Below are 26,443 nucleotides of genomic sequence, written 5' to 3'. Positions count from 1 at the left end.
CACGCCATTCTCGATTTGCTACCGCAGTCAGGTGACATCTCATGTGTGCCGGCTGGGCATATAAGGGTGCCCAGAAAGAACGCATCAGATTCTTTGTCTTCAGGAAGCCGTTTGTTTGATGTGCATGTGGAATTCTGAACTGGTAATCTGTCTGTATATCTCAAAGAAGATGATATGTATAGGGCATGAGAGCCAGCACTGGTTTATCCTTTCTCAAACATCACTTCACTCCAGCACTTCACTCTCATGTCGAATCAAAAAGCTTGTTCATCAGCTTCTTCAGATCTGGTGGAGAGCATGTTATTGGCCCGGTCTAGCTCTGAGGAGCTGGACATGATTGGAGTTGAAGCAGATGTTGTAAGTGAGCATGCCTACTCCAACTCTGAGGAGCTGGTTGAAGTTATGACCCACGACATGGCATCCTCACTGAAGTCTCCAGTCCTGCCCTCTAAGCCATGTTGGTTTACATCGCGGCTGGTGGGCAAAGCATATGGAGCAGCAGGCCAGGCTGGTGGCGCTCTGCACATGATGGCAGTGTTGCAAGTGTATCAGGACGATTTAATAAAGGACTTAGATCTACGCGAGGGGGTGTCTCCAGAGTCAGTCCTGGAACTCTGCCACAGACTTTGCCCTCCTTGCCACCAAGCAGGTGGCTTGTACTATTGGCTGCTTTCTTGCTGCCATGGTTTTCATGGAGGCATCTTTGGTTGAACCTTGTGGGGCTCAAGGTAATGGAAAATCAAAAGATGAATAATTCATGGTAGCATTATGCTCCTTCTATAAAAGTTAGGTTGTGATGAATGTAGATGATGTGCAATACCGCAACTTGTGTCCCACATCCTCATTGATCACCCTTCCCTCCTGAGGTGGCAGGAGTACAAAGGTGTTAGCTATGTGCTCCCTCTGTGATCACGTGTTAGGACAGGAAGATTGGGCAATACCACTTTAGCATCCCCCTTCCTCTGCTGTTGCCTTCAGTGGCATGGGGCTCAGAAGCATTAATCTGCTTCTTGTTGAATCACATTCATATTGGTGTAACAGGCTAGCACTTACCTTGGATAAGGGGCAACTATCTAAGCCCCCTCCTAGATTGTAGGCTGCATCAGTCTGTTCCCATGTATGGATGGGCTGCACAGTAGGGAGAGTTAGCTTTTCCACTTCTGCGTCTCACTCATTCATTTGTTGACCCTCTAGTCTATACCTGGAGGTGATAAGTGTGGACATAGTGTGGGACTATGTTACCATGTTTTCCTAACAGTTTGCAAGGAGTCTTGGGACAGAGTAATATAATGGACTCTGACACAGCTAGCAACTTGCTATTCTTTCACTGGAACTCTTTCACTGGGCTGTCACGCACCTGTGCTGATCAGCAATAGAGAGCAAGGAGGGTGGAGATGCTGTGGTGCTCCATCCAGATGCTTTCTCGCCAGGTCTCTCTGAAGAACATTGCCATGTTTCTTAGGTAGAGAAGGCAGTTAAGAGAATGGTGTTCTCTCCTGAGTCCTCTCCCAGTACTTCTGCCTTGCAGGTAAGTTTTAAGGTTATTGAGCTGTGGGCCTCTTACCACAGGCACTAAAGCTCTTGGTGCACTGTATGGCAAACTTTGGCTACAGCTTAGCTGGAATTCTCACAGCACAATAAGCAGGCATTTGTTCAGTATGGCATAGTGAGTATTTTGTTCCCATAGTGTCTCACCTTGACACAGTGTCTCATTCCCCTTCTGAACCTGAATAACCAGATACATTATTTACATTGTGTGGCTATCTATTATTAGTAGACTTTTGCTGTATTTTCTCCCTTAAAGGAGAATTTGTGGAATTCTGCAGAATGGAATTAAACATGCATTTAAAATTAGTTAAATGGAGTTCAGAGCTGTCTACTGAGGTCTGCAGGTGAGTGTGTGTGAAGTAGTGGAGTAGTAGTGGAATGAGTAGTGGAAGGCTGGGGAAATTGTCACATATCTTACATTCATTTATGAGTAAAAACTGCAATTGCATACATGATTACTTGTTGGTTATCTACAGTTTAAAATATGAAAGTTGTTAATTTAGTTAAGTTAATACCTTTTTTTATCAAGGATGCATAAAATTGATCAAAAGGGACAATAAAGACATTTGCAATGTTATTTCTATTTCAAATAAATACATTTCTTTTGAAATTTCTAGTTATCAAAAAATTCTCTGAAAGAAATTTCCAACGAAATTTTAAGCAACACAACTTTTTTCAACACTGATATAATACGAACTGTTTCTTGAACACCAAATCAGAATCATTTATGAAGGATCATGTGACACTGAAGATTAATGGTTGCTAAAATTCAGCTTTGCCATCACAGGAATAAATGACTTTTTAAAATATAGTAAAAAAGAAATCATTTTAAATAATATACAATATTTCACAATATTGCTGTATTTTTAAACAAATAAATGCAGCATTAGTGAGCGTAAAAGACTTCTTTCAAAAACATTACTTACAGACCCCAAACTTTTGAACGGTTTCCAAAAACCTAGTTGCTGCCATAAATTATAATTTCTATGAATCCTTTCAAATGAAAATCCCTCATGTCATTCCAAACCTTGTGAAATGTCTCAGTTTAAACATGTAACCATGGTTCCCTGAGAGGGGAATGAGACACTGCGTCCAGTGATGCGTCTTAGTGCGTCTGAAGCACATGTGCAACTTGTCCAATCCTGATTGGTGCTGCATCACCTCATGATGTGTAATAGTGTAACGCTGAAGCTACAAAGGGAAGCCGGCAACAAAACAGCATCAGCTTCTGATAGACTGAAGCAAGCCACTTCCAGGTATGCAGGGTCTCACATACGAAAGCACAGACCCTGGTGTGACCGGCAGGACCAGGCTATAAAACCTTGCTGCATCACAAACTTCCTGAACTGATACCCCCGACAGTAATGCTTTGGAGGATGCCATACTTCGTGTGTAATGGGCTTTGACTAGAAGAGGCATCTGCTGATTGCCTGTTTGGTAGCCGGGCAGCCCTTCTTGGGGGGCCCAAAGCACACCAGCAGCTGATCAGTTTTCCTCCATTGAGATGTCTTAAGCATATAGACTTTAAGCATAGACTTCCAACGCATATAGACTTCCGCCAACACATTAGGAGGAGGATGAAGGACTGTAGAACGGGCCACATTAGTGGGTACCTTAGGTACATAGCTCAGCCTCGGGTGGAGAATACCTTTTACCCTACCCGGTGCAAGCTCTTAAGCAGGAGGAGGCAACTGACAGGGTCTGCAAATCTACTACTCTCCTGAGGGATGATCGCCAGCAGAAACTCCATCTTTAAAGCGATGAGTTTATCTGATGCAGAGTCCAAGGGCTCGAATGTTGCCAGGGACAACCCTTCTAATGCTACTGCTAGGTCCCAAGCCGGGACTCTATTCTGAGCCGCAGGCCTCATCCTCAAGGTGCCACGAAGGAAACACATAGACCTTAAGTGTGGATGGGGAAAGACCGGCAGAGAAACAGTTTTGAAGGAACTCCAGCACTGAAGCCACTGGACAGTTAACTGGGTCCAACTGATGTTCTCCTCTCCATAACTTGAAGATTCTCCAATTTAAGGTATACAATTTCCTCGTGGAGGGAGCTCTAGACTTGACAATGGTCTCTACCACCTCGGCTGCGAGACCTACATTTAGGAACGGATCCCCCTCGGGCAAGACCCAAAGTTTCCACATCTCAATATACCACCCCCGGCCTGCAATAAAATGTCCCTCACTAGAAGCTTCCACGGGAGAATGTGTAGGAGGGCTATCAGGTCAGAGAACCATACTTGTTACGGCCAGAACGGGGCTACCAGAAGAAGACAAACCCTATCCTGGTGAACTCTTTCTAGAATTCCCGGGAGCAGAGCAATCAAGGGAAATGTGTACAGACGAAGACTCTGCCACGTCAGTACCATGGCATCTAGCTCCAGCGGAACTGGATGTTTGAGGGAGAACCAGAGCGGACAGTGATCGTCTCTTGTGACACAAACAGGTCCATGTCCTCCTGACCAAACTTTCTCCAAATTAATTCCACCATCTCAGGATGGAGTCTCCTTTTCCCGGGCCTTAGCCCCTGCCTTGACAGGGTGTCTGCTCCCTAATTCAGGTGACCAGGGACCACAGGAGGCTCTGGTGCGCCAGTCTGCATAGAAGGCGCTACCTCAGACCCCTTGATGATTTATATACAAGACCACCGACATATTGTTGGTTCAAACTAGAACATGGTGGACTCTGAGGTCTGGGAGGAAATGCCTTAGGGCTAGCAATACAGCTAACATCTCTAGGCAGTTTATATGCCAGGAGAGATGATGCTCCTTCCACAGACTCTGGGTCAAGCGGCCTTCCATGACTGCTCCACACCCTGTGTGGGATGCATCTGTGCACAGTCTTGCGATAACAGGATGCTCCCAACACTGGGCCTTGGGACAGTGTTGTTCAGACCTGTTTGCACACTTCGGAGAGGCGGTAGAATCCTTGTTTCCCAGGACACACTCGAAGGTTTGCATGCTCAAAGATGTGAAGAGTTTGTTGTGCCAGGTGATTGTGGATGTCTTATAGTTGACTGCTTTTAGGTATTTATAAAAAAGCTTAAAAACTTTAATTCTAATCAATTCAACATCCACTTACAGTTTTAACATCCACCAATTTAAGTTCTTGTCCATTTGCTCTGAGAAGAACATTCTTCAGGATTTCTCACATTCATCTTGGAAAGCCAATAATTGTGGGGCATTAGAGTTATCAGATTGGGGGGCTGAGGTCAGGGAAGGCCATGAGCAAGGCAACAAGCATCTCTGTTGTCTGTTTTGATGTTGCACTTTGAAAGATAAAAATATCATTGTGTGAGGAATTTGACATCTTTCTGTTAACTTGAAGCCATCCCATAAAAGCTGCTCTTTGTAAAAAGTTTCTGAAGTATCTTTAAACATGCTTATGCACATAAAAGCAATGACATTTTCCCTTTTGTAAATGTCACAAACTTGTTTCTTATTTTATCATTAGTTTTTAAGCAATGGCAATTTCCCTTCTGTAAATGTCACAAACTTGTTTTTTAGAGCAAATTTTTGTTTGTATGAGTTTTATATGTATTATTAGTCTTATGAAAATGTATATTTGAAATATTTCACTACCTTACTATGGCACATTGTAGCAATAACCTCTTATGCAATTCTGTCATGATTACATGAGCGTCTAATTTTTGTAATCAAGCTTTCTGTAAATGATCATGGATATTCATATTGATCTTTAACTTTTAACAATGCTACTTGCATACTTAAATATATTGTTTTCCCTAACACAGACAGAGCAGCTACATTTTTTTGCATTATTCACCAATTTTTTTAGAGTTTAACATTTTTCAGTACACAAATATTGTTATGAGAGGGGGGAAGAGATATAAAAGAGAACAGTTAACATTTAATTTAGTTAAAGATTTTCCAGCCCCTAATAATGAAACAAATACTTCTTACAGTTTTAAAATTTTGTTAAAGATTTATGGACATTTCCTATTATTTTACCTCTAATACTACCAATAATCTATCTGGATCAGTACTAGTATAGTACTAGGAGCATTCAGTGTAATCACATGGGATGCAGCCAATTCTGATATCTATCTGCCTTCCTCATCCCTCGCCATCCCTCACCACCATTACACTACAGAAAAATAGGAACATCAAAGCATATGATCAAACATGTTTATTCATTTATAGATCAAGAGACACTGAAATGCTGTGAGGAAACATTTAATTGAAAGATGGTATAATTTTTCTTGTGTTTTCCTTTTTTTCTCAAACTAGAATCAGCGGAACAGTAGCTCCTCCCAATAATGTATTTGCCAAAGTCTGATTGGTCCGTTTTGTATCATTGACTGACAGGTGCTTTGCTGAAACACAAAAGAAAGAGGTCTCTGATTGATTGGGCTCTGAGGAGGGGACACTTTCATCAATCTGATGGCCAGTCTGATCCACAAACTGCCTCTCACAAGCTATTTGGTCAGTCTCTTTCTTCCATTTGTCCTGATGGAAACCTGCCCAAACCAATAATGGTAAGGATATCACCGGCTCTGGACCTTTTTGCTTGTTTCACTCATTGTTAATGGAATTTTCATTAAGCCACAGGTTTAGATATGAGAGACTATATAACATATATTTCTTGCTCCTGGCCATATGTTTATTTACACACACACACACACACACACACACACACACACACACACACACACACACACACACACACACACACACACACACACACACACACACACACACACACACACACACACACACACACACACACACACACACACACACACACACACACACACACACACACATATAAAATGACAAGAATATGTCTTGACAAAGGGTTATTATTATTGTATTTATCTTACAAGTTTGTGAGTGGCATCTGGATCAGTGGTTTTCAACCATGGGTCAGATAATATCAGTAATGAAACCAGACAGAATCTAAACAGATAGAAGATGTTTTAAGAAAAAAAAATATTTATGCATTTGACTTGGATGAATTGATGTATGTTTTTAGATGTTGGTCTGATACATTCCATCTAGATCTAAATGATAATAAATGTAATGGTCTGATGAGAGTCTTTCATCACCATTAGTTATAATCTACAGGGATACTTGTATTAATTAAAACATGGCATTATGTGTGTAATGTGTGTTAAACTTGAACTCCAAGAGATGCCAATTTGCTCAATGCTCAAAATTGTATGTAAATCATTTGAGAACCATTGTTCTTATGTCACCATAATTATTTTAGCTATAAAAAGAATATATGGGTGGATGGGACCTGGATGGGAGACCTCCTTGGAAAACTAGGTTGCTGCTGGAAGAGGTGTTAGTGAGACCAGCAGGGGGTGTTCTCCCTGTGGTCTGTGTGGGTCCTAACACCCCAGTATAGTGATGGGAACACTATACTGTCAAAAAGCACCTTTGGTGGTGGTTGAGGAGACTCCCCCCTTTTATATGTAAAGCGCTTGAGTGCAGAGAAAAGTGCAATATAAATGTAACAAATTATTAATATTATTATTTAAAGCTAATAATTAATTAAATCATAATTTAAAGTAAATAATTGTAAAATACAAAGTCAAAATAAATAATTTACTAAAAAGATATATAAATAATTGTTTACTTGGATGTTATGTAACCATTAACATACATCAGAGAACTGTGAACATGTAAATGTATTGTTAAAATATAGAAATATCATGTTAAAGTCTCAGGAGGTACTACAAGTACAGTAAATATTTATGTGCAATGGGTTTGGCTGACTAAAGAGTTTGATAATTCCTGGCTTTGATTTACTATTTTGTGTGTGTGTGTGTGTGTGTGTGTGTGTGTGTGTGTGTGTGTGTACACTTAGGACCTACTATATCTGCTATTCTGTGAGGGTCCAGAGACCCGTGGAATCTTCCGTCGTTCAGCAAATGCCAAAAGCTGTAGGATCCTAAAGGAGCGAATGAATTCTGGGCAAAGTATTTCACTGCATGAACAATCAGTTTTTGTCTCTGCATCTCTAATTATGGTGAGAACACAGTCATTTCAATTCAACAGTGATACAGTACATACAAATTCACACAAATAATTTCTCGTCTACATTCACAGTTTAATTCTGCATTCTCAATCTAAGTTATCATAATCAACTGGCTTGAGCATAAGAATTGTACTCTGCCCTATATAATACATGTCTTTGATTATCCTTTTTTATTCTTGATTAAATTGTATGAGTGTGTAGGAGTTCTTACGGAAACTGCCTGGTGGTGTTTTGTGCTGTGACTTATATGATGACTGGATGGAAGTGCTAGAGAGTGAGGATAGACATAACAAAGTCAGAAGGTGAGAACACCACACAAACATACACATGTACATATGCTCGCACATACACACACACTGTATGTACAAAGTGTACTAGACTGAGTTCCCACTGGTATTAAGAGGTTCAGGTGATCTATCACAAACAATGGTATTAGGTATTGGTAATTAATATTTCATTTATAGGTGTTCTCAAAAGTTTACATAACCCCTTGCAGAATCGGAAAAATGGTAATGTTTTTTTTTTTTTTTTTTTACAATATAAGAGGGATCATGAAAAATTGCATGCTATTTTCTTTTATTTAGTACTGTCCTAAAAAAAGCTGTTTCCCATAACAGATGTTTACCCATAGTCCACAAGACAAAATAAAAGCTGAATTTATAAAAATAACCCTGTTCATACGTTTACCCTGGTCCCTGATTCTTAATACTGTGTGTCCTTACCTGGATAATCCATGACCGTTTTTTATTTTGTTTTATGATAGCTGTTCATGAGTTCCCTGTTTGTCATCAGCAGTTAATCTGCATATTTGAACCCTTTCAAGCAGTGACTGTATGATTTTGAGATCCATCTTTTTACACAGAGGACAATTGATGGACTCACACACTAATATTACAAAAGGTGCACACATTCAGTGATGCTCAAGAAGGCAACAGGATGCTTTGAGAGCTGTGGGGTACGCATAATAACATTTCTAGAGACCAAGGTTGCTTTACAAAAACAAAGAAACATCATAGAGCATAGGTACCCAGCCTGGTCTTATTGTTTATCTGCAGATATTTTAACACAATATTTACAGGTACAAAAATATATTTTTCTGTACATTTGGTTAGATGCTGAAACATACATTATGGACGTACTAGCAGTATTTAAAATGTGAGCGGTATTACAAATTTACAATTATAGAAAATAAATATATATTTTTATATAGTTACATTTACCATTTTATAGATATATTTTTAGATTCTTTAATGCTATCCTTAAACCTAAACATAACTACTTTTCAAAAATAAAATAAATGTAGTGACAATAATTTTAGCTACAGTACCAGTCAAAAGTTTGGAAACATTACTATTTTTAATGTTTTTGAAAGAAGTCTCTTATGCTCATCAAGCCTGCAGTTAAAAAAAAGAAGTAATATTATGAAATATTATTACAATTTAAAATAATGGTTCTCTTTTTTAATATATTTTAAAATGTAATTTATTTTTGTGATGCAAAGCTGAATTTTCATCAGCAAGTACTCCAGTCTTTGGTGTCTTATGATCCTTCAGAAATCATTCTAATATGATGATTTATGATCAATGTTGGAAACAGTTGTGCTGCTTAATATTTTTTTTATAACCTGAGATACTTTTTTCAGGATTATTTGATGAATAAAAAGTTAAAAAGAACTGTATTTATTTAGAATAGAAATCTTTTGTAACAATATACACTACTGTTCAAAAGTTTGGGAACAATAACTATTTTTTTTTTAAGAAATTAGTACTTTAATTCAACAAGAATGCGTTAAATTGATAAAAGGTGATGGTAACGATTTATATTGTTAGAAATGTTTTTATTTTGAATAAATGCTGTTTTTATGAATAAATGCTGTTAACGTTTTACTCATCAATGAATCCTGAAAAAAGTATTCCAAAAAAATATATTAAACAGCACAACTGTTTCCATCATTGATAATAACTGAGTATCAAATCAGCATATTAGAATGATTTCTGAAGGATCATAAGACACCAAAGACTGGAGTACTTGCTGATGAAAATTCAGCTTTGCATCACAAAAATAAATTACATTTTAAAATATATTAAAAAAGAGAACCATTATTTTAAATTGTAATAATATTTCATAATATTACTGTTTTTTTTTTTTTTAACTGCAGGCTTGATGAGCATAAGAAACTTCTTTCAAAAACATTAAAAATAGTAATGTTTCCAAACTTTTGACTGGTACTGTATATACATACATATATATATAAAAAAAAAAAGAAAAGATTGATAACTCAATAATTGTTTCCAAAAATTCCCAAAGTAGTCCAAATGACTGTGGCATACAAAGTATACAATAGTTTTATCTAAGATGCAGAGTAAAATTTTAGTTGTTAATCACTGAAAATCTTATCCTGATCCACAGATCTCATTTAAAAGCACACATCATTTAGTGACGAGGCATACAAGAGGCAATGAGCTTTTGATATCATTGACATAAACCCTTTTTCATAACTTTTCTTGAGGCGGCTAATTTAGAATTTTTAACGAGTGCGGGATTTCATCGTTTTCACAATTGCTACTGAGATTGTAGACATAGATTGCTGAATAAAGACTTGAATTTTGTTCTGTTCCTCACACAACCCAAGCATATGTATTCTGAAAATTTGGATTTCAGCACAACAGTAAAGTGGATTGCATTTATGATAATTTTATGCTACGTTTGTGGTATATTTTATAGTAATTTTTTAATTCATCATAGCATATTCAGAAAACTGCCATGTCCCACGGCAAACAAAATAAATATTAAATAGAATGAGGCATTTATATAGAATGAGGCATTTATATAGCGCTTTCATATGTACTACTGTACACCCAAAGCGCTTTACAGTCATATCAGAGAATCTCTCCTCAACCCCCACCAGTGTGCAGCATCCACTTGGATGATGCGACGGCAGCCACAGTACAACGGCGCCAGTGCGCTCACCACACACCAGCTACAGGTGGAGAGGAGAGAGAGTGATAGAGCCAATTCAATGTAAGGGGATTATTAGGAGGCCATGATTGGTAAGGGCCAATGGGTGGAATGTGGCCAGGACACCGGGGTTACACCCCTACTCTTTACGAGAAGTGCCATGGGATTTTTAATGACCACAGAGAGTCAGGACCTCGGTTTAACGTCTCATCCGAAGGACGGTGCTCTTTGACAGTATAGTGTCCCCGTCACTACACTGGGGTGTTAGGACCCACACAGACCACAGGGTGAGCACCCCCTGCTGGCCTCACTAACACCTCTTCCAGCAGCAACCTGGTTTTTATCAGGAGGTCTCCCATCCAGGTACTAACCAGGCTCAGCCCTGCTTAGCTTCCGTGGGCAACCAGTCTTGGGCTACAGGGTGATATGGCTGCTGGCATAAATAAGTAATGGTTAAACAATTCCAGATTTTTATTTCATTTTAATATTTTAAATTCTTGTTTAAATGATCTAATCCTTTGAAACGAGCTGCCACCAGAAGGTGACACAATGAAATTTAGTAAATGAGCCAATGCTTTTAATAAATTCGATTAAAAACATAATCTTATTGATAAAAAAATACAATAGAATCAACTGAATTCAATTGTTTTAATATTCATAGATTCATTTTGTAAGACATTTACATCTGTAAAGTATTTAAATGATTTACATTTTAGATGCTATGTCAGTACATAATTATTATATGTTTTAGTGTCTATGCAAACATAAGTAAATGCATGGTAGAACCACATCTTGCATAAAATACATATGAATACTATTGAGATCAAGTTGAGAAACCAGGTGATGAAATAATACACAGAAAACAACATTTTGAAAGGAGACTTTTTGAGGATACATACTGGAAAGTACACAGGGAAAAAAATATGTGCTTTTAGAAGTCTATTGAAAAGAAGAAAAGAAGAGGTGTTGCAGAGGTTCTGAGGGCAATAACAATGGCACCCATAGTGGCTAATCTAAATTTAAGGGAAAGTAAGTAGACCAGTATCTGAAAACCTCAAGGAACAGGCAAGGGAGTGAGTAATTTACATTGAGCTTTACATAGTTACAAAATCAAAGACCCTGCCCTTTAAATACAATAACAAGTGATCACAAGAAAACAAATAGTAATTATCCTTCAAATGGTAAGATCCACCAATAGGACATTTTGACATCCATTCGTCATGGCAAGCCTCATAACTTGACTAGATGGCAAGACTAAAAACGTCTGCTTACATGGAAAATTAAAAGCTTCAGCATGAAAGTAAAATAATGACAAATGTTTTTGAAACAAAAAAGCTTGTTGAATTGCACTACTTTCAAAAAAAATGCATTGCATTAACCCTGCTTGTATTTTTATTCATTGTATTTTTAGGGCTTGCATTTTTATGGGCTGCAATTCAACATGGTTGTATGTTTAAGCTGTTAATATTTCAATTCAAAACATTTCACACACGTTTTCATTATTCAGAATTCAATAATCTATATTCATCTTTCAGATTTCACTTCCAAAATGTTCATTCTGTTTAAAAATACAACCTATAATATTCGACAGGCAATTTTCGGTGCATTTTATTTTCGCTTTACAAATTCGCTTCCACAAATTCAGTGGTTCAAATTCGACAGAAAATTCAACATTTGACATCCGGGAATGGCAGGAATATCAGTAGATTCAGATTGCCCATTGATAATCTCCATAGCTGTTAGTCGGCCTCACCAGCAGGGGGTGCAAGTGTGGCTGTTGATGAAGAAAACTATACACAAATCCGCTGCGATCTCTATGGGCGCCGCCATCTTGCCTGCCGCCATACTGCGTGCCTGCGAAGTGTGACGGTGTGACACTTGCCGGTGCCCTCTAATGACATTTCAATGAAAGCATCCTGCTCATGAAAGAAAATGTCTGGTGAAAGGGAACATTGGGTAGATGATGTCAGGCAGTGGGCAAAACTTACCGATAAAGGTAATTTATTGACAACATAATGTATTAATGTAAAAATGCGTCAGCCAAATGTAATTAAGACGTGTATTAATTTATGACAACAATAAAACCGAACGCTGTCATTACTAGCTGTGTTGCATATGTTTTAGTAATTCTATGAATTACACTGCGCAAACCAAAAGTAATATACCCACCGGATGAAGAAGGGTTGGCTCTCCACAGAACATAATTAATTTTATTTTATTTTTCGTGTTGGCATTTATGAGGAAGAAAGAAACAATGTTACGGACGTGAACGCTCTGAAAGCGGTACTACAATTAAAACTTTCATATGAGATTTCAAACAGGCATTTAAAATACCAAATATTAAGGATTGGCATATCAAGCAAAATAATATTCGATGATTGATCGAAAATCGTATCTCTCCCCCCACATGCTCACCGGCAAGACGCTCCGACATTACATTTCTCTGTAGGCTACTGTAGGCTAATAGGCCTTGTAGCCAAGTCATTAAAAACTATTTAGTTTCATATTCATGTTTAAATAAAAATAAAAAAATTATGTTGATTATATGAAAAGTGAAAAGCATGAATAAGATAAGATGATCCCGAAAATATCGGGAGACAAATGGAGTGGGCAGACATTTTGACCACTTCATTAAGTTTCTTTAAAGTGAATTTCGTTTTGTATTAATTGTATCTTAATTTTAATCAATGTTTCATCAACTAATTTCCTGGATTAAATAAATAAGAGGTAGGCTAAATAGCATGCAGGCAATATAATCAGGACAGGGAGGCGCCGGTGCACTCGTCTCTTAAATGAACCGAAACTCAGCGTATAAGCTACTTGCCCCACAGACCTGAGAAATATATATATATAGAAAGCATGAAATGTGTACTTTTAAACAAAACAATTCAAAACGAAAGAAAACAGACTGTTCTCTGCTTATGTAATCCGTAAAATGTGCATTTCTCTCTGGCGAGTTCACTAGGCTACTGCGAAGATCGCGAGTCAGCATCGTCAACTTCATCTTTGACACAGAAAACACTTGTTTATTAATAAACAATTGAAATGTCTCCTTGATATATTTGACATACTAATAATCATTACTTTTGCCGGTTCTTTGTGACAGCTTTTAGGTGCGTTATTGGCAGCGCCCTTACACATGAACGCGTCACCAGCGCTCAATAGGCCTAGTTAATATTATTCTTTGGTGTTCAGTTTATTCAGGTTTTCTAATTATTTAATATATGTATACATTAATATATGTATTATATATTATACATTATATTATACATTTAATAATGTATTAATTATTTTTTATCAAAATCTCTCTTTTTTTTCTCTCTTGACACCTCTTAAACTTGGCACGAAGTTCTGGAAAACTGTCAGTGAAGTCCTGATATGAATTTTTTTTTTTAATTCATACCTACAGTGCTATGCATAAGTTTAGACACCCATACTAAAGTTGACTAAAAAGAGGAATAAAAAATCATCTTTTGGAAACTGAACTTAATGCCTTAATTAAAAAAATTAGGAAAAATCCAACCTTTAAGGACACCAATTTTCTTTGTGAATGAATAATGCATCATAAATAAATAAATGTTCTTCCTTAAAATACAGGGTGCATAAGTTTGGACACCCCTATGTTAAATTCCCATAGAGGCAGGCAGATTTTTATTTTTAAAGGCCAGTTACTTCATGGATCCAGGATACTATGCATCCTGATAAAGTTCCCTTGGCCTTTGGAATTAAAATAGCCCCACATCATCACATAGCATTCACCATACCTAGAGATTGGCATGGTTTTATTTCAGTTAGCCTAATAGCTAATTTGATTTGCATTGAGAGATGATCTTATGGAAAGTACCCCATGCCAATCTCTAGGTATGGTGAAGGCTATGTGATGATGTGGGGCTATTTTAATTCCAAAGTGCCAAGGGAACTTTATCAGGATGCATAGTATCCTAAATTAAAAAAAAAAAAAAAAACTTAAAAATAAAAATCTGCCTGCCTCTATGGGAATTTAACATAGGGGTGTCCAAACTTATGCACCCTGTATTTTAAGGAAGAACATGTATTTATTTACGATACATTATTCATTCACAAAGAAAATTTGTGTCCTTAAAGGTTGGATTTTTCCAAATTTTTTAAATTAAGGCATTAAGTTCAATTTCCAAAAGATGATTTTTTATTCCTCCTTTTAGTCAACTTTAGCATGGGTGTCTAAACTTATGCATAGCACTGTACGTAATACCCGTGACCAAAATTGTACTTTTTTTTAACATTGAATCTTGAAAAAAAAATATATAGACCGACCACCGACCCTTTTTTTGGGGGGGGGGCTGTTACGGCAAACCAAAATATTTTTAAGGATGGCCTTAGCCACGACCAGTTGTAGCAATAAAATGCATGTTCTTACAGCCGCCTACGGGACCAACACGCTACTTCCTTAGCAGCAAGGCACGCAGTAATGGCGGCGCTGCTTTATTTTCCTGTTTCGCCGGATTTGTGTATAGAGCAACGAGTGAGAGAGTCATTCATTCATAAAAACAGATTTACAGAAATGAAGCAAGCAGTAAGTATTTGTGACGATTATCAGGGCCAGTATATGGAAAAGCTGATAAAGACACAAAAGCTGTGTTTACATTAATGGATCCGCTAACCCGCATGTCAAGGTCACTTCAGTGATTAGGAAGCGATGCATAAGGATGTAGTGTAATGACGCCCAGTTCCAGGAATGCACTAATATTTTGTTGGTAGTACCAGTTTGCAACAATTATTAGTTAACACTAAGTTGTCAACACTTCGGAAAAAATAAATAAAAATGTTGGATATACTGGCTTTCTGACAGGACTTTTTTGTGCTTTTCCCTAATCACTGAAGTGACCTCGACATGCGGGTTAGCGGTAGCATTAGCCAATAGCCATCAGGCAAGTGTTATGTAAATAAACTCCTCATGTACTTACAAACTTTCCAATGCCTCGGTTTATGAGTACAGAACCTATTTGTACTACAGTAGAAGTTTGGTACCATTCCGGGAATTATTAGTGGGGTAATTTAAAACGATCTAAGCGCATGGTCTAAAGCGCAGGGCACAAGTTCACTTAGGGCGTGTCCGAATCCACTTTTGCTAGTTTAACGACGGGAAAAATGGTCGGCGTGCATGGTCTAAAAGGGTTGTCCCTATTCTCTTAATGAGTAATGGGTGTATTTTGGTATTTACGTGCGTTAAACCAATCAGAGTCTCATCTCCCATTCCCTTTAAATGCCAGTTGCGCTCGCGCCATGGCAGATTCGATATTTGACGGAATTTGATAGTGGAAAGACCGAAGCCATCTCCAGACTCAGAGCGCAGAGCTCGAGGTAAAAGTGCACAAGCAGATCATCTAAGGGACAAGCCGAATTCCACCATATCTTTATGTGCACAATAATAATCTTTTACATTGTAATCCTTTTAATTTTAATATTTGCCATGTTTGTGTGCTGCTGTGCGTTTTCACTTAGCGTTCATGGCCCCCATAGTATTTTGTTGTATGAATATCTGAACCTATCAAAAGCAAGAACAGAGTCTCTGCTATAAAAAAAAAAAAAAAAAAAAAACACTTTATTCTAGCTTCCTGTATTCTTATTTTATTTTTATTTTTTTAATCAACACCTGAATGTGAGTAAGTTTCATTTTAAAAAAGCAATATTTTGAACAAAGAGCTGAGGAAATTATGTTTTTGTCAAAGACTACAACATATGCGTAAGCAATGCTTTTATAGCTTGTTTCTCCTTCTTTTTCACAAGTGTTTTGATCAGGAGATTCAGTACTCTTTCAGAAGATGCGAAATAGTGCCCCGTACCGTATAACAGTGAAAACATTCCACTATGACCACTGGTCAAATATGATTGACAATTAGCATACAGTTTGGATTGGCGATATGGTTCTGTTAAGGGCAAGAACTCCCTGGGCATCCATGCAGCCAAGCATGGATAAGCTGGGGATGGAGGAGGGTAATTAGCTCCTGAGAAACGCGATAGCTGCTGGTAATACTGAAGGAGCTATATGTATACAGTAATAGGCGTCGTATTCCTGTAGGTAGACGTGGATCAGCTGAGAGTCAGCTGATGTGAGCTTGACTAACGTGAACTGCCAGAACTGACACTAGGCTTGATTTATTTAGTATTAAATTTCCTTGGGTTTGCTGATGGTAAAACTTCTGTAAAATGACCCTGATCACTATAATTTGCCTCTGACTTCAAATCCTCTCAACCAGTTTGTACAAACAATATTCTTCTCAATAGATATTCATCATAGAAACTCATGTTGTTGTTAAAGTGCCACTCAAGCAGTTTGCTACAGGCAAAGTAATGACAGTATTTTCTTTCTACTCTGCAGAGTTTTACATTTTGATCTACCATTTGAAAAGTTCAAATTCCAATCCAATTGTTTATTGCTTGGAAATTTCTTACATATTGATATTCATATTCACTAGTTTATGCTCACCTGCTGTTTTATCTTTGTGTGTGTGTGTGTGTGTGTGTGTGTGTGTGTGTGTGTGTGAACATATTTGTGCATGAATGTATTTCCATATGTATGAGAGGGCTGACAAATTTCTGCACATAGTCATTTTTAGGAAAGATTATTTAAGTATTTCTTTTTATGTTTCTGTTATCTGGTTGCATTTGTCTGTCATTGTTCAAGCTGTATTGTCTTTGTGTCTAGTTTGCTTGCACAGTTGCCGGAGGAGAATGTTACCTTGCTGTGCCACTTATTTGGAGTGCTACACAGGATACACACTCAGTCAGAGGTGAATCAGATGACAGCAACTAACTTGGCCCTTTGCATTGCACCCAACATGCTCTGGAGGTCTTCCCAAATCAGCCCTGAGAAAGAGGGACAGAGTGTGTTGCAGGTAAGCCAGTAAAAATCTGTGTACTTTCTCACTTCTTCACAGTGATAGTAAATAAGGTGTCCATGAACTGTTTATTTATAAACAGTGGGGTTCAAAAAACTGATTTCTGTAGTGAAAATTCAAACAAATTACAAATTAATTATATTATTATAAATCAAATGTAGACTGATCTATGTAGTTAAAATTCTTTGTCATCACAAATTATATTATTATAAATCAGATTTTTTGATGATCATATTCTCTGGCATTATTTGAGAATGATCCAAAGAGCAGATTTGGTTAAACAAATGTACTTTAGTTGTTTCATTAGACTGTTCCAGGTGCTAAATAGGAGAAGGATCTACCACCTGCAGTTGATTTTGATATTCTAGGTATTATCAACTGGCCAGAATTTTGAGATCACAATAGACGTGAAAGACTAAAATGTGTTAAGAGCTCGCTCAAGTACTGGGGAGCTAAACCATTTAGTGCTTTGTTATTAGTCACCAATATTTTAAAATGTATACATTGTTTAATAGGGAGCAAATGCAGTGTTGACAGAACGGGTCTAATACGGTCATACTTTCTGGTTCTAGTGAGAACTCTAGCTGCTGCGTTTTGGACCAACTGGACTTTGTTTATTAAGCATGCAGGGCAACCACCCAGTAGAGCATTACAATAATCTAGCCTTGAGGTCATAAACGCATGAACTAACTGTTCCGCATTTTTCATTGAAAGCATATGTCGTAATTTATATATATATATTTTAAAGGAAATAGCATTTGGATTCATCTCATCACACAGTGAACATGACAAGAACTAAGAAGCTATACAAGAGAATCAAACCTGAAACAAAACAAAATACCTAAATCACTGTGACATTTAGCAGGTAATGAACATACAAGAGAGGCATTCTTAATATAGCTAGTGCCCACTTGGCTAATTAGATTATTATAAAACTGTTGTCTGAAACAGCTTTAGAAGTATATCATGTTACACCGGAGGACACCACTGTCACAACTACCCACATACAATATAATCACTCAGTCACTGAGTTACAAGCAAAATAGCTTTATTGTGCATGTATTCATTCATGAAGTGCACTCACACTTTATCTTGTTCAGAAATAGAAGCAGTTCCAGTCCAGTATCGGAAAGTTATTCGTTCAGATCTAGGTCAGATTTGAACAAAGAAGTGGATTTTGTGTCCCAGGGCAATAGATCCTAATTTGTATGCCAGCTTGCTAAGCACTGCTGTCATGCCGCTTAAACAGTTCACCCTCATTGCTCTTGGGAAGACAGTTTAAAACCACTATCACCACAGGTTGTCATGCCGGAGAAAAACCCATGAGCTATTACATTAGCACAATCGCTTGAATTTTAAATAAGCACAAGCACCTTCTGGTAAGGGTGCTAAAGGGTGCAATAACCCGGGCCAACTAGTATGTGCACAGTTTATTCATCAAGAGAAACTAATAATTATGTGACTATTATTAGCCTAAAGCTGCAAATGAGTCATGCAAATGATGCATCTGATGGCTGCTGACTTAGTCGTTGAATTGTTGTTATTAACCAAAATCAGATTTCCTAATGTCACCACAGGGATCTCTCTTATCTACAGGATGTTGACACAAATGCAAGGAGGGAAATCATTGAGAGCTCGAATCGCCAGGGACCGTCGTCACTATATTGTTGGCACGAATATTGGTGGCACAATATGTGTTGGAACACAACAAGGGATTTATAAATCTTAGGTTTGTTTCAAATACTGTGCAAAATAAGACTGCTGCTTGGAAAAGTATCAGCTTCCTTGTAAAACACTGTTTAATGTGTTAAAACGCATAAATATTCTCCTATAGCCTATTGGTTCTTTATTTGTTTTAAACAGCAGACGTAATATTAATTCGTCTCTGGTCATAATTTAGAGCATATTAACCGCTTTGCCGTGCTGCTTATTGATCACGCAGTAAAAATGCCTCTCCCCGCGGCCAAAACCAGACGTCTGTGGATGAGAATCCAAAACAAGGACTGGTGGGACGTTGTCCTGCTTCACTTCACAGATGCGCGAGTGAAATGAGAATTTTAGAATGACGGTAAACTTATTAATATGACACTTTATTCAACAGGAAGAACAGCTCGTTCCGCGCGTCATACGTCATTACGCTATTTAACACCATTGCACATGGCGCAATCCTTTCAGTTTCGGATTTCAATCCGATCAAGTGTTTACATGTTCTTTCAATCGGATTACAAAGGGGATAAACCACCCCTTTCAATCCGATCGAAATTTCATTCGGATCGAGCTCAATCGGATCGATTAAGGTGTTTACATGAAGGTTTTTTAGTCCGATTGAGCCGTCAATCCGATTAGTGTCCATGTAAACGCAGCTAGTGTCACATGTCAGTGCTTGTTTGGACTTTCAGTTTGTGTTTTGATTGGTTCCTGTTTTCCTTTGTTCTTTTTTCACCACTCCTTCGTTTCTATGGTTACTGTCATTATCAGTTCAGTTGTAGGCTATCACCTGTTTAGTCAATCATCATTACCTGTATCACCTGTGTTCTGTTAATCAGTGACATCTGTGTTTGTATTTAAGTTCGGTCTGTTCAGTCAGTCTTTGTCCGATCTCCGTTATATTTAGTGTGTGTTGCTACCTGTTCTGCTGTCCTGTGTTTAATTACATTAAACCTTCGTTCTTGGAAATATATCTTTGTCTCTGTCTGCCTTCCTGCAACCACCCGTGACAGAAGATTGAACCAGCCCATATGCACGACAGGGCTATATTTGTCGCAATTGCTCAGGAGAGCACAGAATTTTTCTTTGTTCGTTTAGCCATCACTAGCCCCCTCGACGATGAAACCCTCAAGCTGCTCTTCTGGATCGGGGCCAATTTCCACCAGGCCACCGACCTCCCAAACACAGATGGTCTGAACTGGAGGGAAGCCATCAGGTGTTTGGTGAGCGTCGTGTCCAGATCCAGAGAACAACCACCATTACCAGCAGCCGCCGAGACGACCCTTCCAGAGTCTCGTCCCGTCCCATCGAGACCACCCTTCTAGAGCTTCTTCACGTCATGCCTATCAAGCCCGAATGTCATCATGTCAAGCCCTTGGCAAAGATGGCCACCGCCTCATCGCCTGAGCCCTCGGCAAAGATGGCCGCCGCCTCACTGCCTGAGCTCTTGACAAAGATGGCCGCCGCCTCACCACCTGAACCCTCGGCAAAGATGGCTGCCGCCTCGTCGCTTCAGTCCTCAGCCACAATGGACGCCGACGCCTAACCGCCTGAGCCTTCAACCAGGATGGCCGCCGCCACGTCAGAGCCTGTTCAGTCCCAAGACCTGTTCCTGCCCCAAGAACTGTTCATGTTCCTAGACCTGTTCCTGTTCCCAAGCCAGAATCTGTTCCTGATCCAGAATCTGTTCCTGAGCCTGAATCTGTTCCCGAGCCTGAGCCTGTTCCCAAGCCTGAATCTGTCCCAGAACCTGAGCCTGAATCTGTTCCAGAGCCTGAGCCTGAGAAGGTTCCTGAGCCTGTTCCTGAACTCCCACACAGCCTCCCTCTCCCGCCTCCTCCCATCATAATCTCCTCATCCACACCTCTGCTGCTTCCTGTCAGCCCCTCAGCTCACCCTTATTCCACCATCAGTGATGTGGGGTCGCCACGGGTCTGCCAGTCTCCAGCTCCATCATGGTCCTTGGATCCCCAGTCTCCGCCTCCGCGACCAGGCCTCCACCTCGGCCCGTCGGTCCATTAACTCTACCTTGGCTCCTATCTCCCTCATCTCCACAGTGGCCCATTAGTCCACCAGCTCCGCCGGGCTCCCCCCTCCCTTCCACTTGCTCCCCCTCCGTCAGTTGGCCCCCTGGAGTCGCCTGCCCAGCCTCCACAATGGCTCCTCCCTCTGTCTGCTCCGCCCTGGCTGTCTGCACTAGAGTTCTCAACGGGCCTGACAATTACAACCCGACCCGACCCGGCCCGTGGCTTATAAAGCCCGGACCCGATGTAACCCGACACATCAACATGAATTATCTGCCCGAACCCGGCCCGCGGCCCGACGCCGCGTCGGATTTTTTTTTTCTCATACACGTATTATCATGACCAGCAGACGGGAATTCAAATCAACCTTTAATGTTCACGCCTTTTAACAATACAAACAATATAAACAACTGAAACAGTAAACTTTAAATATATAAATAGGCTGTAGTAGCGACGGTGAATTCACCTGCGGCAAGTTTACTTTTCACCAACTCCATCTTCTTCTCCAGGCTAAAGGCCTATTTATACTTCTGCGTCGAACTGCCGCCGTAGCTACGTCGTAGGCTGTGTGTAGCGCGCGTACCCTACGGCGTACCCTGACGTGCACCTCTCCAAAAATGTAACAACGCGTCAATTCTACACGGACACAAGCGCTGTGATTGGTCTGCCAGAACCCCTCCCTCGGGGTTTCACATGCTTCCTAGGTGCGCGTCAACGCGGACAACGACACAGAAGTATAAATTAAAACCAACACGTTGCCTACGGCGTATAGGCTCCGGCGTAGGTCCAACGCAGAAGTATAATGAGGCCTTAAAGGCGTGCACGCAGCGGCGTCAGGTCTGCCCCCGCCCCTCTCCATGATGCACGTTGCACGCAGCAGCCAGACTTTCTTTACGGTGAACAGCAGCGATGATTAATAAATGTTTTTTTTTTTTTTTTCACTGAGCGGAAAAGATTAAGCCCGAGGTCCGACCCGACCCGAGTCATTTGATTATATTTTCGACCCGAACCCGGCCCGAACTCGCGGGTCCCGTCGGGTTTGTCGGGCCGACCCGACCCGTTGAGAATTCTAGTCTGCACAGCCTGCTCCGCCCTGGTCCCCTGAACTGCTGCCACCATCGTGTAGACTTCCCGTTCTACCGAACCCACGCCCTCGTCAGCCTCCAGTACGCCCACCCTCCTATGGTTACTGTCATTATCAGTTCAGTTGTATCTCCTGTTTAGTCAATCATCGTTATCTGTATCACCTGTGTTCTGTTAATCAGTGTCATCTGTGTTTGTATTTAAGTTCCGTCTTCTCAGTCAGTCTTGGTCCGATCTTCGTTATATTTAGTGTGTTGCTATCTGCTGTCCTGTATTTAATTACATTAAACCTTCGTTCTTGGAAATATATCTTCGTCTCCTTCTGCCTTCCTGCAACCACCCGTGACACTCAGAATGTGTAAAATGTCTGCATGCCTTGATTTATTTATTTTTTTTCAGGAAAAATTTGCATATGAATGTATAGCCACCATGGAGCTATACATTAGAGGTATACATAAGTATATTATTTGATTTTTATTATTTAGTTTTTATAATGAAAGCTTTTAAAACATTTTTGAAATTTAAAAAGGAAAAGAATGTTTCTTAAAATAATTTTTTTGTGAAAAATGAACTTCTATTTTAAAAATGGAATTTAAGATAACTTTTTTTTTTTTTTTACCATAAATACATCCAGTTGGCTGTGTATTAATTTAGCAGTTATAAAGACATACGTTGAGAATTATAGCACCACCATAGTTTGAGCTGTAGATTAAGGTAGGTGTTGGTTAGGTTGTGGGTTATTTTATTTTATTAAAAGCTTAACTGAAGTAATTGTCTTAGATCTGAGATATTTATTGAAAGAGAAAAGTCTGCTGTGACTGGTTGACAGGAATGGAGAATGGAGTACTGCTAGCGCAGCAGCTCACAATCAGAGCCTAATATATAAGAAGCCAACGAAAAGACTTGAGGTGGTGGTGTCTGTGTGATTTACTCAGAGATTAAAAATAGAGTGGGAGATTTTGGGAAGAAACAGAGCTCAATTTTCTCATGGCTGAGCCTGAGATGATTGACATTATAGCCACATGATATGGAGAGGAAGAGAAATATTAAAGGGATACTCCACTTTTTTCGGAAATATGCTCATTTTACAACTCCCCCAGAGTTAAACAGATGAGTTTTACCGTTTTAGAATCCATTCAGCCGAACTCCGGGTCTGACGGTACCACTTTTAGCATAGCTTAGCACAGATCATTGATTCTGATGAGTCCAGTAGCATTTCTTTCAAAATGACCAAAGAGTTTCAATATTTTTCCTATTTAAAACTTGACTCTTCTGTAGTTAAACCGTGTACTAAGATCGACGGAAAATGAAAAGTTGCGATTTTCTAAGGCTATATGACTAGGAACTACTCTCATTCCAGCGTAATAATCAAGGAACTGTGTGGCTGTACCATGGGTGCAGCAGGCGTAATGATATGACGCAGCGCCTGAAAATAGTCCCCAGCTCGGTAACTTCTTCCAACGTGACCGGGACTAAGTTTGTCTAACCTATTAGACCTATTTTCAGGCGCTGCGTCATATCATTACGCCTGCTGCACCCATGGTACAGCCGCACAGTTCCTTGATTATTACGCCGGAATGAGAGTAGTTCCTAGTCATATAGGCTTAGAAAATCGCAACTTTTCATTTTCCGTCGATCTTAGTACACGGTTTAACTACAGAAGAGTCAAGTTTTAAATAGGAAAAATATTGAAACTCTTTGGTCATTTTGAAAGAAATGCTACTGGACTCATCAGAATCAATGATCTGTGCTAAGCTATGCTAAAAGTGGTACCGTCAGACCCGGAGTTCGGCTGAATGGATTCTAAAACGGTAAAACTCAACTGTTTAACTCTGGGGGAGATGTAAAATGAGCATATTTCCGAAAAAAGTGGAGTATCCCTTTAACAGAAGTAATATATTATGAGTCATGAAAATTCTTTTCTTCCATTAATTTGAGAACCATGCTGGGCATTTGAAGGAAATAAAATTCCATTTTGTTGAGAAAAACATAATGCAGTGTGTTGCCTGGCTACCTAAAGATGCCATTTACCAGAAACTGGTCTCCATAGCAACATATTTACTGGGATATGACAAGCACAAAATACGAGACCAATGATCTGACTCCAAAACGTTTCACATTTGAGGCAGGGTTTATAAATACACATGCTCTGAATCCATACCTTCTGCATAATTCATACCTCATTGACTACCTATCAGGGGATTGGATAAGTCTATATGCCAATTTTGAATTCTGGCCATTCATGCTGGAGCATTATTTAAGCCTGTTTTTTAAGATTTACGAATTTATATTGTATAGTAAAATTCCATCAAATTGAATTGAATATTCCTTATACATTATTCATATTATGAATTAAGAATTTTGAATTTTAAATGAGTAAAAGCAACTAGAGCTTAATAAAACATTTTGTATAAATCTTAATGTACCTACTAATGTTTCTGGTTTCACTTTATTTTGATGGTCCCTTTAACACATTCTGTTGACTATAGGTAACAAAAGGGACCATCAAAATAAAGTGTTACCATGTTTTTGATTAAAGTTTATGAGGGCACATCAGGCACACAATGATTTTAGAATAAACACTGCAATGTTCCTTAAAAATAATTTGTCAGTTTTTATTTCATGTTGATGAATTATGGAGGGATCTAAAATGAGCAGTTGGATGTCTGAGACACAGTGCACATTATTTTGTTTCTTAACATCCAAAGGCAACAGCTCATTTATTCAGTGCATTCTCACCTTGCTTCCCATCCCAATTATGGATACAAATTAATGCACAGACAAATATGCTGAATTAGAGCAGGCTATATGAGACAATACCTACTTGTTAATGTGGAAAGAACAGTTTGCAGTGTCCAGGACTATGTTCAATCATGCTTTTGCATTTCTTAACTAAAGCAATTGCTTTAGGAAGAGAACAGCATCAGTCAATCAGTTGATAGTTATTCATTTTCTGCCAGCTACTGAACCCTATGGTGTCTATTAAATACTGTTCAAAAACAGTCCATTCCCTCTGCATGCATTTTAATTTTCCATTTCTTTGGCCTGGTTTGTAGTTGAAATGAGTAGGAGTAAAAGATTCATTGGCTTTTTTTTATGAGAGAAGTGAGGATCTCTATGCAGATGCCAGACACGCACACACACACACACACACTGGCGTCACGTACGGTCTGTGCTATGAAAACTCTAAACTAATGTCTAAACACTTTAGAACTTGGACAGAAACAAGATGGTAGTCATAGCATACCAAATGTGTCCACCACAGATGCACTTACATGCTCAGATGAATGTACAATACAAACTTCTGGAGCTGGTTTGTACAGTGCTTCGGTCTCTGATATATGTGCTGCCATAGTCGACGTTTATGTTTGCAGGCCAGCTGTCTCTGTTTTCCATATTGATGATGTTTTGTGTTTTTTTTTATCTGTCATTCAGGTCGCCATGCTAATACAGTACCTGATAGAAAACACGCCTGCCATATTTGGAGATGATCTGGACAATCTGTTCACCAGGCAGATGAATTCAGAGCAGGAAACACATGATTACACAGGTAATTGTGTAGTTATGCCCTTTGGACCTCATTAATATGAGAAGCCTATTGAGGTACTTAAAAGACAACAATTTGCCTTTTTGACAGTACAGTTTGACAGTACTCCCACACACATTTAAACTGCCTGCAGGTGTTTTAGAGTTTGACTTAGTAGCAAATTAATTGGAGCTAAAAAAATAAATAAATCTAAATCTCTTTATATAACTCTGAAGTCTCTTATTGTCAATATTTTCTATCTAGGATTATCTATAACCTATTTAGAAGTATTTTTGCCCACCCACAACCCTGTGCAGAGGATAAAGCTGTTTGGAGAATGGATGGCTGTTTTTACCCATACAATGGGGGTTCAAATACAATACTTTTACTTGTTAGGTTTACTTTAGCTTATAAAGCGCTTTGGGTGTACGGTAGTACACATGAAAGCGCATATATAAATGCGTAATTAATTAATTAATTAATTAATTAATTAATTAATTAATTAATTAATTAATTCATAACTTGCTCTGCATCATGAGTATTGTTATTGTCAATATTTTTTATCTACTTTCTAATCACAAAAAGAGTATACTGTTTGCTTGAAGAAATTAATGTTGCATTAAATGGAATTTAATTTAAAACATTTATTTGATACATTTTCTTTTAATCATGGCAGCAGTAATTCATCAAATGATGGAGAAAAGCATTTTTCTG

The 26,443-nt window shown here is 38.8% G+C and overlaps 1 protein-coding gene across 1 annotated transcript in view; it reads left to right on the top strand.

Annotated features, from left to right (window-relative positions):
* Positions 1-26,443, top strand: part of arhgap20b (Rho GTPase activating protein 20b) — a 49,067-nt gene that overhangs the window by 16,297 nt on the left and 6,327 nt on the right. The window contains exons 10-14 of the mRNA XM_084415033.1: positions 5,876-6,045; positions 7,383-7,544; positions 7,755-7,855; positions 17,197-17,386; positions 25,639-25,753. Coding sequence (XP_084271159.1) covers positions 5,876-6,045; positions 7,383-7,544; positions 7,755-7,855; positions 17,197-17,386; positions 25,639-25,753 — 738 coding nt within the window. The remainder of the gene's footprint in view (positions 1-5,875; positions 6,046-7,382; positions 7,545-7,754; positions 7,856-17,196; positions 17,387-25,638; positions 25,754-26,443) is intronic.

Source organism: Rutilus rutilus, assembly GCF_951802725.1.
Source record: "Rutilus rutilus genome assembly, chromosome: 7".
In the NCBI taxonomy this organism is placed as follows: domain Eukaryota; kingdom Metazoa; phylum Chordata; class Actinopteri; order Cypriniformes; family Leuciscidae; genus Rutilus; species Rutilus rutilus.
Note: the sequence above shows the minus strand (reverse complement) of the source record. Positions and strands in the feature narration are given on the sequence as shown.